The 13,855-nt window shown below is 46.1% G+C and overlaps 2 protein-coding genes across 3 annotated transcripts in view; both read right to left on the bottom strand.

The window, feature by feature from the left end:
• CD101 (CD101 molecule) overlaps positions 1-574 on the bottom strand; it is a 30,988-nt gene extending 30,414 nt beyond the window's left edge. For both annotated transcript variants that reach the window (XM_046645903.1, XM_046645905.1), the window contains exon 1: positions 418-574. Coding sequence is in view for 1 of the 2 variants with exons in the window: in XM_046645905.1 (XP_046501861.1) it covers positions 418-460 (43 nt within the window). In the remaining variant the exon portion in view is untranslated. The remainder of the gene's footprint in view (positions 1-417) is intronic.
• A 9,136-nt stretch (positions 575-9,710) lies between these two features.
• Positions 9,711-13,855, bottom strand: part of PTGFRN (prostaglandin F2 receptor inhibitor) — a 72,671-nt gene continuing 68,526 nt past the window's right edge. The window contains exon 9 of the mRNA XM_046645371.1: positions 9,711-13,220. Within this exon, the coding sequence (XP_046501327.1) occupies positions 13,054-13,220 (167 nt within the window). The 3' untranslated portion in view covers positions 9,711-13,053. The remainder of the gene's footprint in view (positions 13,221-13,855) is intronic.

Raw genomic sequence — 13,855 nt, 5'->3', positions numbered from 1 at the left:
TCCTTCCATCCAGCCACATCCCCAAGGCACACATCTAGTGAAGCTCTGACATCAGGCAAACCTTAGGGTTACCTCTCAGTTGAGAATCTAAGCCTCTTACTCTCTCCAGGGATGGGTTAGCCCAGGAAGATAAGGTAAAGGCAGGGTCAGCAAAACTGGCAGATCTGGCAACTCATATAAATGTGAAAAACAGTGGGATCAGGATCATGGGACTCAGCAAACCACTGCACCTCCCTGGAGCTCAAGGATGTCTAGGTAAGCCATGAAAATGTTATCCATAAGTCAAAAATTATTGCCGACAGCAGAGATCTGTGGCAGTTTCTCCTGTAAAAACCAAATTGTCCTGCTCCATCACCCAGCAGCCTCCAGTTGACTAGCTCCTACGATAATAGAAACATGAAGAATTACGACACTTACTCAGAAAGAGAAAGAAAGATGCCACACGTAGGATGTGTGCCATTTGCACCAGCACAGATCTTTCCTGGTGGTGTCACTGAAGTTGCTCAGACACTGAGTGACAAATGCTGTGTTCTAACTATTAAGGTAAAGAGGAAGCAATAGTGTGGTTTCAGCCCACAGAGAAACAGAAATGGCTAGCAAAAAGCAAAACTGGTTGCATTATACATTCTTTGCTAATCACTCAAATTCACATGTGAAAAAGTTAGGTATCTTCATGAGTAAGTAAACACGTACAGATAAAAAAAGGAAAAGATGGGCCTCATCCTGGGTAAATACATATCTTTAGGTAATCACCAGGGAATTTAAGTAAACTGAATAAATTTAAAAAATCAAGCAGAAATGTTGTCTTCTTAGCCCTTACTTCTCCTTCCATCTTGGGAAAGGAAAGGACTAGGAAATGAGAGAAAAGGCCCTGGACAATAGGAACCTGAGGTGAGGTGGTGGTGGTGATACATTTTAGAGTCAGGCTGCCTGGGTTTGCATGCAGATTCTATTTTTTAATAGCTGTGTGGTCTTAGAAAAGTTAATTAATCTTTTCTAACCATCATCTATAAAATGGAGATACTAACAGTATATATCCCATAAGACTGCTGTGAAAATTGAATGAACTAATTCACTTAAAGTTCTTAGAACTATATCTGGTACATAGCAATGTGCTCAACGAATATCAGCTATTGTCAGGCGACACTTAAGGGAATCTTCATTTGCCCAGTGTGGGCCTGGGCACCAAGGATGGCGGGCGAGTGCCTAAATGTAACAGTTGGTGCTGAACTCAAGTCAACTTAATCCTCCTCTAGTCCTAGAAGGCAAGACCATACAAGGGATGGGCTCACTGAAGACATTAGTTCCATAGGTCAAGCCTACATCTAGATAGGTCAGTAACAAACTGGCCTGCTTTAGGTCACAGTGACAGACAGATCCCTGCTCCATCCATCTATCCATCCAACAGTTTTTAGTACTTCTATGTTCTGGATCCTGTGGTAGGTTCTGCACATATAAAGATGCTAACAACCCATCTTTGTTCTCAGGAAACGTCCACTTAATCAGATAATTACAATGCAATGTTGCAAGCACAATAATCAATGTGGCACGTGAAGGAAGGGGGGGAAGTCGGTGGGTGGGAGGGAAGGTCAGAATTTGGCTGGGCTGGGCCAGATGAGACCACTAGAGAGGAAGGGGGCTGAGGTAGCATTGGGGAAAACAGTCTAGCACAGATAATGACACATCAGCTGTGCCCTCCTGTTGGAGTATGTAAAGTCTGAGGCTGGTGTGAAGGGACAAGGGTTCACAGAGGTAGGCTAGGGCAGATCTTGGTGGGCTATGCCTGGCAGGCCTAAGAGCTGGTTTTTACCCTGTTAAAAAAAAAGAGAATCTATCGAGAGGGGTTTCTTTTAGCAGGAGAATGGCCCAGTTGGATCTTCCTTTTAAGTTGAGTTCCATGTTGTGCATTGCTACCTGGATGAAAGATGAGGCAGGGAGACAAGGCTAGAAGCAGGAAGCCCCGTCACAAGATTTTTGCAATTTTCTGTGTGAGCAATGATGAGGGCCTACATTAGGGCATTTAACATAAAGAGAGAGGAGAGAGAGATGAAGAGGTAATCAGATACTTAGAGCACCTGCCATAAGATAAGCACCCTACCCGGTGCTAGAGACGCATACGGAATTAAAGTGTAGCTGCTGATCCTAGGAACCTCTGCTCGTGATGGTGGAGGTGAGCAAGAAAGAAATAACATGACTGGACATCACCCAAGGCAAGTTAGGTGACAGTCCCCTAGGAGAAATACAAGTAAAGAGATACGGATATTTGAAGGAGGGAAAGTGCATGTCTAATTTGAGAAGAAAATCAGGAAAATCTTCAGGGAAAAGGTGACATTTTAAGTTAGATTTTCTTTTTCTGGTGGGAATTAGAGTAGAGAAGGATAACATTCTACAAAGTCAGGTCTGGAAGCCTCTCACTTCTGTCCTTTTTAAGAATTTTCTACTCCCTTTTTTTAAGTTATTTTCAAAAATTGAGATACAATTGACATAAAAAATTGTATTAGTTTTAGGCATACAACATAACGATCTCCCTCTGGTTTTATTCATTAGCAATCAGACCTAACAAACAGCCCCCCAATGTCAGTCAACCGACAAATATTAATGTCTTTAGTAAAAGGCCATGTACTTCCCTTTTCAAGGTATTATGCAAGGCTTGGGGCATAAAAGGAGTGGAACATGGGCCCTGCCCCCCAGGAACTTAGAATCTAGTTTAATAAACAACTGTAGATAAAAAACAGTAGCCATATAAGGCAGCATGTCTTGAGCATCCACTTTATAGCTCAGGTAAGAGATACCCTAAGAGTTAATAGGCTGAGGAGGCCACAGCAGGCAGGGGACAGCCACAGGTCATTCAGACAAGGCTGGTTTTAAGTAGGCCCTTGGGGATCTGGAATGGTTCAAACAGGCAGAGGGGAAAGGACATTCCAGTAGGAGAAATGAAACGCACGGAGATACAGAAGCAGGGATGTGTAGCTTGTATTTAGGAAACAATTAAAGGGCAGTTTACCTAGAATGGAGATTTCAAACTACCTCTCTGGGCTGTTAACTACTATATCAGTGGGGCTCTAAGTATAAGAATTTGTTCACCATTTCAGTTGGAGAACTCAAGAGTCATCTCCAGGCACCAAAATTTTAAGCAAATGTACGCTATCAGCCAGCTATTGTTGTGTAACAAACAACCACAAAACTTTGGTGGCTTACAACAGTAAACGTTGATTTTTGTTCACAGCTAGTGGGAGCTGGGTGTTCTAGGACAGCCTTGGCTTGATGCCTCACATCCCTCTAATAGGCTAGCCTGGGCATGTTTACAAGATGATGTCAGGGGTCCGAAAGAACTCGAACACTTTTTAAAGCTTCTGTTTGCATTATGACTGCTAACATCCCATAGAGCAAAGAAGGCACATGGCCAAGTCCAAATGCAAGAGAGGGTTAATAGACTCCATCTCTTTAGTGAGGGGGACTGGAAAGTGACAGGGCAAAAGGAGAGGTAAAGAACTGGGGCCATCAACGCAATCAGTCTGCTACGTGCACTGAAAAGAGAATTATTTTAGACATAAGCATCGATCACAGAGGCAATCATTGCCAATAACACAGAGTACCCTGTATTCCTGAAATGCATACAACCAAGTAAATCCTATGCAACTTCTCATTCCTGCCGTTGCCAATTTTTTTTCTCTCTTTTTCCATTTTAGTGGCTCCATTTCTGCCAGAATTTAACATTGACAGGGTGATGTCCCTTCTTTTCTGAAGGGAAAAGGAAGCTTTCTGTTGTCAAAGAAAAAAAAAAAAGAAGAAAGAAAAAATAGAGCCAGTGAGAGACAGTTATTCTATTACCTTGGGAATCACTGCATTGCACTTGTGTCAGCTGAAAGGAATGTAAAAATGCAGCTCCTGATTCAGATGGAGGGAATGGGACAGCACTGGACAAAGCAACACGGAACTGTACTAAAGAAAAAATCCTGTTCCAGTTCCTGGAAGATTAATGAAAAGAGATGTATTTTTTTTTTTCGGCTTTGACATGCTCAAATATTAATTCCACAGAATCATAGAAATGGTAGGTATGGTGGCCTTGTATCCTAAGCATTCAGGCCCAAGAAATATTTAAAACAGGGTCCTTTTGCATGTCGGGCTCCGTGCAAGGCATTTTCACATATGCAGTTTCATAGAATAACTCACATCAGCATGTGTGCTAGGTAATCCCAATCCCATTTTATAGATGAGTAAACTGAGGCTCACAGGAATCAACTAGCCCAGCCAAGATTGTCTGACTAGGCAACAGCTGCATTCTAAGGCTGCCTTCTTACTTTTGGTTCAGTGCTCTTTCCACTATACCTTCTGGCTTAGCATTCGTGATGTTCAGAAGGCAGAATGTGTGTGGGGTATTGAGTGACTGGAGGAAAACCCCCAAGGGGTCAGCAGGAAGCTGATTGTGACTACGCCCCTTTCCTGCCTTGAGCTCTTAGAATGCAGGTCAGATTGATGGCTGCTCCACAAGTGGTGGACTTGCCAAAGTGTAGGAGGCCCTGGGGCTGAGCCTCATGCCTACATGTATGGAACCCCAAGCAGTGACCCCACAGGAAGGGACCACAGTGATTTCAGTCCACTCCCTCATAGAATAGAGGAAGAAACCGAGGTCCGAAGTGGGCCCAGCTGCCACATGAGCCCTGTGATGGAGAATGATGCCCAGGTCTCTTACTTCCCACTGGCCCGGCTTCACCAGGACCTGACAATTAGTTAACCAAGCCTGAAGAGCTTTTCAAGGTGGGTGACAACTCCTCCTATCTGTGGGTAAAAGCCTGAACTAGATTCCTCGGGGCAGAGACAAAGGCCAGGCCATGGGATGGGGTAGGGGGTAGGAGATGGAGAATAGGGGATGGTAGCAGAAGAGAAAGAGCAACAGATGGATTCCTAAGCCATCTGCTGTTTCCAGATACTCTCATGGAAAGGGCTATTCCTTAAATTTCCTAGCAGAGATTGACAACCAGCTCTGATTAAAAAAAAGGGGGAAGGGGAGGGGAGGAGGCTCAGAATAGGCACCAAAGAGAGGCAGAAAAGAGGAGAAGGAAAGGAAGCTCTCTTTACCTGGGCTCTAGATCCCTCCTATCTCCTTAGACACAGGCGCCCACTCATGGCTTACCAGTCCATAAAGAACCTCAGGGGTCTCCTACCCTACTAGACATCCACCCTTTTACCCTAACTCCAAACCACCTCCTCTTCCCTCCCTTTTTCAAATTCCTGCCAGAATTTCCCAGTGTTTTGTAGTCTGTCTGATTTCCTAACTTCCTGGCGCTTCAGCCCACTGCAATCTGGTGTGGTTCCACCCAAATGTCCAGGGTCACAACAGCGAACCCTGCTCAGCTCTCCACTGACTGGGTCTTTCTGTGGCCCCAGGGATGGCTGGCCATTGGTCAAACCTGCTTGGACATCTCTCCTTCCTCTTCTGATTCCACCCTCTCCCCAGGATTTTCCCTCACCCCTTTTGGAAGTTCCTTCTCACTGTATCCTCTTCTCCAGGCCCCCCCTGACACTATTGTCTTCTCCAAGGTTCTATCGTCAGCCCTTTTCACTCCTTATGCTGCTGGTCTCTCATCCCTCATCTGTATACTGACAATCACAAATGTATCTCCAGCCCCAACTTCTCCCTTAAGCTCCAGACCAATTATCTAGCTGGTGTTGAACATCATCACTTGAGGGTCCCACAGGAAACTCAAACTTGAGTCTCAAACGGCTATCATTGTTTTCTCTTTCACTGGCATCGTCCGTCGTGTTGAACGTGCCAGTATCCACCCAGACCCATGGCTGGCCTCCACACTTCACATCCAGTTACAAAGTCCTATCAGTTGTTCCTAAAATCTGTCATGAATTCATTCTACCTGTCGCTGTCACAATTGAGCATGATTTTTCCCCTGGACTAACACAGTTCAGCTTCCAGCCTTGCCTGTGCCCCCATGTCCCCTGCTGCCAGAGGAATCTAAAATGGAAGCATAGCCATGCACTCTCCTGATCAGAGTTTTGCAGATGCATCCCCTCTGCTTAAAACCTTGCCCCATCCCTACCTGGGAAATGTCTATTCATTTAAAAATTTTAAAATCTAAGTTTGCATTTCCTATGTGAAATCTTTCTTGATAACTTAGAGTTCACCACTCCCTATTCTGGGCTATGGCAGTGAACTTCTATAATTTTACTTATTATACAGTAATGAAATGAATTACTTACATGCCTCCCTCTCATCCAAGACCATGAATTTCACGAAGGCAGGGTCCAGTTCTTACTCATCTTTCTCTTATTCAACAAGTACTTACTGAACGCCTAAACTATCAGGTGCTGTGGCTGGTGCAGTGATTCAGAACATGCACAGACTCAGAGTTAGATGTCAGATCTGGGCTCCAATCTTGAGCACATTACTTAATTTCTTAAAATCTCAATTTTCTCATCTATAAGAATGAGGACAATAACAATAGAAACTTCATTATCTGACACAATTAGGGTTGTTAGTTGATCGATTAACAGAAAATGTCAGGTCGGGTTGAGAATCATAAAAAGACTCCTATATGTCTTAAAATTTTTATTTTCACCTCAACCATATATATATGTATATTCATTCACCAATCTCTTGACACAAGCCCAGGTCTTTCCTCTGAGTATGGGTCTGTTGTCTAGAGTCTCCTATCACATTTTTGCATAAACCAAACCTGTAATGTCTTGTCTACAACTTTCAGGCTTTGATTCCTTTAAAGTTAAAAGAAAAAAAAAAAACTTTTGTGAAGCCAATGGAGCAAAGAATCCTTTTTTTATTTTTTTTTGAGGAAGATTAGCCCTAACATCTGTTGCCAATCCTCCTCTTTTTGCTGAGGAAGATTGGCCCTGAGCTAACATCCGTGCCCATCTTCCTCTACTTTATATGTGAGACGCCTACCACAGCATGGCTTGCCAAGCAGTGCCATATCCACACCCAGGATCTGAACCGGCAAACCCCAGGCCACCGAACGTGTGAATTTAACCACTGCGCCACTGCGCCATTTTTTTGTGATTTGTTTTTGTGATTTGTCTCAATATTTTACATTTTTTTAAGGTATGTTTTTTTCTTTTTTGGTGAGGAAGATTGGCCCTGAGCTAACATCTGTTGCTATTCTTCCTCTTTCCTTCTTTTTTCCTTTTTCTTCTTTTTCTCCCCAAAGCCCCAGTACATAGTTGTATATACTAGTTGTAAGTCCTTCTGGTTCTTCTATGTGGGATGTCACCACAGCATGGCTTGATGAGCAGTGTGTAGGTCCGTGCCCAGGATCCGAACCGGTGAACCCCAGGCCACCAAAACAGAGTGCGTGACCTTAACCACTATGCCACCAGGCCAGGCCCTCGTTTACTTTACCGTTTTTTAATTTTTATTTATTTTTTTGTGAGGAAGGGTGGCCTTGAGCTAACATCTGTGCCAATCTTCCTCTATTTTGTATGTGGGACATTGCCACAGCATGGCTTGATGAGCAGTGTGTAGGTCTGTGCCCAGGCTTTGAACCGGTGAACCCTGGGCCACTGAAGCACAGCACGTGAACTTAACCACTCAGTCATGGGGCTGGCCCCTTCGGTTCTTTTGCCTGGACCTAAAGTGACAGCTTTTTAGAAAAGCAATTTGCCTCTATTGAGTCTTTCCAGATAGTTCATCTTTCTTATATCAACAGCTCTTTTGTGCTGAGATTTCATTGGTTTACACACTATTCAATGATTTTATGTAATCATAGTAACGAGTACTGGTAGTGCAAACACATTCCAGAATAAATAGAACAGGGGGGACTCAGGAGCGTCACCTCCCAGGTGTACTGAGCAGTCTACAAGCCCCAAATGATGAGGGAGTTAATCTCGTCATTTTCTTTTCTATTTTTTGCTTCTTTGACATCTGTGGCTTTGCTGACCCTGGAGAGATGGCCCCTCCCAGGGCTAGCCAGTTCCTAGAGAAAGGAAATGACTGGATTCATCTGGGAGCTGCCTTCCATGTGCAAACCAGCCAATGCAGAGCCCATACCCCAACCATCTCCTCCACTGGGCTCTCACACTCTGCACCACTGTTCCCAGCTCTTATCACCCCAGGGCCAGGTACCAGATTACTAGGGACAACCCCTATGCCTGTGCTCCAGAGCCCACTGACATTATCCAAAGCAGTCAATCCTAAGCCTGCATACCCTGACTTACCTGTTCCTTCCTGTGAAAACCACAATAAAGGCTGTTGCCTATGTTTCTCCTTCACTCCCTCCGCCTCCTGACAGGCCCTGGCACTTTCCTGTGTCACCCCACCCCCCCGTCCCATGACGTGGTGTGATATGCCCCCTCCTTTTGGGATGAGTATAACAGTCTTTACAAGGGCAGTCACCTCCTGATCTGTTTGCTCTGCCATACCTAAATAACAACAAAACCTCTATTTTAAAATGGGGTGCCATGCACAGTGGTCTGTGGGTTACAGGATATGGAGTGGCTTTTATTTGGAAGATCCAGTTGCATGGAGAGCAGGTAAGACAGCTTCTGCTGTAGCCATCTCCAGGGGGCTTGAGGCACTTGTCCTGGTGCATGGCACATCCTAAGAACCTCAGTCTCAGCTGTTATCACAGTTAGGCACTAGAGCCACAGAGGTGAACGGACCCTGCCCTCACACCACTTTCAGACTACCAGAGCATCTGTCAGGGGTCCTCACCAGCCTAGAGAGGCAGAAAAGGCTCCCTGGGACCTGAAGAAGTACGAGTTAGACAGGAGGGGAGAGGTTTCCAGGCAAGAAAGTATGTGTCCAGGCCTGAGGGCAAGTAAGTTAGTGTCAGGTTCACAGTGCTTAGCACAGTGCCTAGGCACACAGTAGGTGTGCAAGCAGGCTTTTGTTTTGTTCTTAAACTGAGGCAGGGACAGGTTCACTAATAGGTAGGGGACTGCTGAAGACCAACTCTGACTGCATCAGCGTTTTGATATAAGCACAATCCTCCTGGTTCACAGAGAAGCGTGCAGTGATGGGCCATTTCCCACAGTAGAGCGTTAACTGTGCATTTATAAACTGCCAGTACCTTCTGCATGCCTGCAACAGCATCGTTCCCTGGGCAAGTTTAGTACCAGGACACAGACCCAGCTCCTGATGACCTCACTACGCAAGGTGGTCCCTGGACACAAATAAGGCCCAGAGCAGCATCTGTGGGGCAGGTCAGCCAAGGCCGGGCGGCTGCTCCAGGGGCCAGCAGGGCGTCAGGGCTCCCGGCGCTCCCTCCTGTCCAGGCTCCTGAACCCAGTGGCCTGGGGAAGAACATTGTTTTGACATTACAGGCGCTAGCACCTTCTGGACTGGTTTGGCTCCAGAGCGGGTCATGAGTCAGAAAAGCCGTTCTGTTCCAGTCACGATATGGTCACAGAACTCTGGTGTTTGTTTCCTCATCTGCAGAGAGGAACAACATCTAACTTCTCTTTCCTGACAGGAGACCTGTAAGGTCATGAGAATTCACCGAAAGACCAAGCGACCTTCTGTAAGCAACAGGCCCCCAGCCCTCACCTTTCCGCTTGGTGGGAATCTCAATATGGATCCCGTGAAATCCGTTTCTTCTTTTATCTTTAGTGAAAATCTACAATGCTTTCATAGGATTCAAAGAGACCAGACGGGGTTAAAGTGTTAAAGTTGCAACTGGAATTCAGCCACGATCCCTCATGCAGAGGATGAAAGACAGAGGCCAACACCAAGTTCCTCACACAACTTCAATTTAAATTAAACTTCCTTTAATGAAATAAAAAACAAATGGTGCGTTGCATAATATTTGTGGTCACAGTATAAAACAATACAATTAGTTCATATAACATTGGATATGGACAAAAATACACAAGACCCTTTCTTTGTCTACGTAAAATTCGGCAGATCCTTATGTGCCACGCTAAAAAAGAAAGTCAGTCAACTTTTTTCTCCTAGTGATCTGCACACAATATTCATCACTGAGAATTTGGTCAAACAGTGGAGAAGAACTTACCGGAATCCCAGGTCCCTTCTTCCTCTGTTGTCATCGGTGAAGCTAAAAAAAGTTTTCTGAAAGTAGCAAGTTGTGTAGTATTGCTTATTATTCCTGCCAAAAAGGCTCAGTCTTTGGCTCACAGATGTCAGTGACAAAATCATGGCTGCAGGCAGTCTGCAAAGCAAGAAGCAAGAGCCTCTGGGGAAAGAGACAAGGGTCTGGGCAGGAGGGGCCTCCTTTACCAGGATCTTAGGGAAAGCCAGGTGGATGGGAGGGGAAACACACAAATAAATACATTTCTAAATGAGGATTTAAATCCAGTTGGTGAGTCAGAGTTCCACCATCCCATGAAAAATCTTCAAAGCTGTTAAAAAGTCAGTTTGCATTTTTTCTTTTTTTTTTTAAAAGTGAAAGTGTATGTAAACATTATAAAGTAAACAATTTAAAGTAATTTCGAGGCTTCTATCTGAAGATAGCTTAGGCTCTTTCTGGGGGTATTTTTAGGATTAGGAAAAAACCCAAACTTTTTATCAAGTTTCTTTTTGTTAAGAAGTGCAATTTCATCTGTGTGAATCGTGGCTAGGTCCTTCTTCCATTCACACCAGTGCTCCTGGCAGGACCCTCTTCCAGAGGAGCAATTGTGGGGAGCCCTGTTTGGTACAACAAGAGAGCATCTCTCACTTTTAAAAGGACACACATTCCAGGCAAGTTTTTGTCCCTGGAAGGAACGAGGTCCTTGGTACAACACCCTTGGGTTTCTCCCTGCTTCGTACCAGCCCCCAGGTGACTTTGGCCAGCCCAATGGACAGAGGTGGGGTTGGGGTCAATGCCTTAACAATTCCAGCCTTGAACTGTAACAGCAGTTTGAAAGGAAAAGGTACACTGTGTGAGCATACGTCACCTTTACCACTACTGAGAGTCTGATGTGACCCATCCGTGGTTCTACATACACCTGGCCTACCTGGTCACATCCAAGGCTAAGTACCCTTTCCTCCTACCAAGAAGGGCCTGTGCTACAACAGTCCTGAGTTTTCTTTTAGTAAGTGTGATACTGCAAGGGCTCAGAGGACACTGGCTGTTACTGACACAACACCTGTTCATACATGTTCTCTCTTTCATGCCCATTTGTACAGTCACCTGTGACCCGCCTCCTCTGAAATAGCACTTAGGAAACGACATGTAGAAAATACCCAAATCTAGTGCTATCAAGGCCTCCTCCTCTTCCTCCAGTCACTCATGCTCTGGTGGGATATACTGCAGCCGGTCTTCCCGCCACGACCCCAGGCCTGGGATTCATCTGTGCTGCTACCATGAGTGCAGAATCTAGAATTTCTATCACATGAGTAGTCACCTCAGTGAGTAGAACAAAAAGGGGAAACTTGGTGGAAATCTGCCTCCTGGGGGCGACTCAGTGAGAAATGCAGAAGGAACATGGGCAGCAGAGTGAGGGAAGCGGAGGGGAGGATGGTGAGCCAGGAGGAGTACAGCTCATCCGGCCCATTGTGACAAAGAGCCGCACATGAATGGCCATCATTTTGTATTACTTTATTGCTCAAAACAAACGAATCTTTTTTCCCCTTTGGAAGACAGAGCAGTGTTAGGTCCTTCAGAGCCAGGATAAAAGCACAGAGGATTGCAATGGAGGGCATGAGTCACCAGCGAGCCTCAGAAAACCCCACTGCGATGCTTCCGAAAGGCCAGTGCCGTGCAGGGGGTGAGACCCTCCAGGGAGCGGAAGATCCGGGTTGGTCCACTGTCCTACTCCCGGGATGTGCCACTGGGCAAGACCTACTGCTCTTGGATCTGCTTTGTAGGCTCTTCACTTGGCAATAAACCACTGGGTTTCCTTTGCATTCCTAACAGGAAAGCAAACACACCACAAAGTATACCCTTTCTCACTCACCCCCTGCCTGGGAGCTCAGAAAGACTTGAAGGACTGAAAAGGTCAGAGAAAATGTGTGGTTCTTCCAGGCAATTTCTGATTCCGTGAAATCAGTCAGTCTTGCAAGCAGCAATTCGCCTTCATGGTAAGGAGCTCAAGCAGTCCGTGAAGGACGTGGGTTATCTGTGGGTCCCCATGGCAGTCCCTTGGTGGTCAAGACCCTTGCCTCCTGCAAAGGGCAGGAGAGGGGAATGGAGGTGGCTTCTTCCGTCTGACACCCCCCTGGCACCACTGACCCTCCTGGCATGAGCTGCAGAAATCTAACACTGAGGATCCCTCGTCTGCTCTCCCTGGGGCCCTCTGAGGCACAGCGGCCTCAGAACCTTTGGAGTGAGTGTCTGTTCCTTTCCTTGTCCCCAACCTCCTCTTCCTTGCAGGCCTTCTTACTGCCCTGGACAGAGGTGACTGTGTATTTTTCTTCATACTCATTCTTAAGGCTAAGGTGGCAAGATAAGGTGCTCGGTGGAGAGCCAAACTCTAGACTCCAGGGCCGCCATTTCAGCACTCTTACATAAAGCAAATGCAAAGAAATGGAAAGGGGGCAGAGAAGCAAGAAACAAAGCAATGATCTGGGCTCCATAAGAACTTAACTACTGCCAAGTTTAGATTTCAAATGTAGTCTAAACCCCTGAAAATAGGGGGTGGGGTAGGGTAGTAAAAAGCCACAAGTTAGCCTTTGGCACAGGTCCGTGTTGTCGCTAAGCCAGGGTAGAGGGTCATGCCTCCAACACAGAAGCCGAGCCGGCTCTCAAGCGGGCGGTTCCGTCCTCGCCTGAGACAAAGAACTCTGAATGCCATTGCCCCTTCCTCACCGCAACCCCTCGAAATGAAAGAGAGACACACACGCGTGTCGGAGAGCTATAAACCAGGAGAAAAAAATTAGACAAAGGTTAACCATGAAAAAGCCGCAGTTGGAAAAACACACGCTCGATTGTTCTATCAGAAAGTGCCGTGGGAGGAAGGGCTGTGTGCTGGTAAACGTGTCCGCGCTTGGAACTTGACATGCAGAGAAGAGAGAGCGCCAAATCCCACCTGAGATTAGAGAGGACTGGTTTTTAGTGTGACGCACTTCACGTTAAAATATCACTGTCCTCTTCTTGCCCAAATTGCTCCTAGACCGTCCCTTTGTCGTTGCTTTCCCTGGGCCCCAACCTAGTCCATCTCCATGGACATGAGCCGGCGGCGCTCGCGCCTCGTCTCCTGGACCTCCTTCTTACAACACCAGTGGGAGCTGCAGTACCCGATGAGGCAGGACAGGAGCCCGATGACAGTGGACAGGCCGACGCCGATCAGCAGCGGGTACTTGAAGGCATTCAGCACTGAGGGGGAGAGATCAAAGGGAAGCCGCATGAGCCATGGGAGGGAAGACCCGCCTCCCCTCCCCACCAGAGCAGGGTCGGCCGAGGGACTGGATCCCATTTGTCCTGCATCCAGCACCCTGCACAGCCCCAGAGACAGGAGCACTCAGCCGTATCTGTCCAAAAATATGAGCAAATATATCCCCACCCAGTTCTTGGGGAAGAGGAAACAAAAAAAGATTTCATTCGATGTCTCTGAATGTCAATTTGCTTTTTAGGGTTTTGGCAGGAGATTGATTTTTAAAAGTCAGTATAAGGGCACCACACATTCAGCAGCAGATGCATCCTTAAAAAAACTGTGCATAAATCAATTCTATGCATCAAATAGCTGAAGTGTACTAGGGGAGCTATTTTAAGTAACACTATAGTAAATTATCTAGCAAAGTGAATAATCACTCCCTCACTTGTTTGGTAAATCTGCGTTTTCATACGGAGTTACTTTAAGCAAGGAATTTCTAAGATGCAAAAATGGTATAAATGGCTAAGTGTCAGGAATGCACAAACACTGTTTGGATCCCACACCCCTCAATTCCATGTTCCTGGCCCCATGAGTACCAACACTCCTTGGGGGGGCGCTGGCACCCTGGTAGGTGCCT

Source organism: Equus quagga, chromosome 18 (assembly GCF_021613505.1).
Source record: "Equus quagga isolate Etosha38 chromosome 18, UCLA_HA_Equagga_1.0, whole genome shotgun sequence".
Taxonomy (NCBI): domain Eukaryota; kingdom Metazoa; phylum Chordata; class Mammalia; order Perissodactyla; family Equidae; genus Equus; species Equus quagga.
The sequence above is the reverse complement of the archived record's forward strand: the minus strand, read 5'-3'. Positions and strand labels throughout refer to the sequence as shown.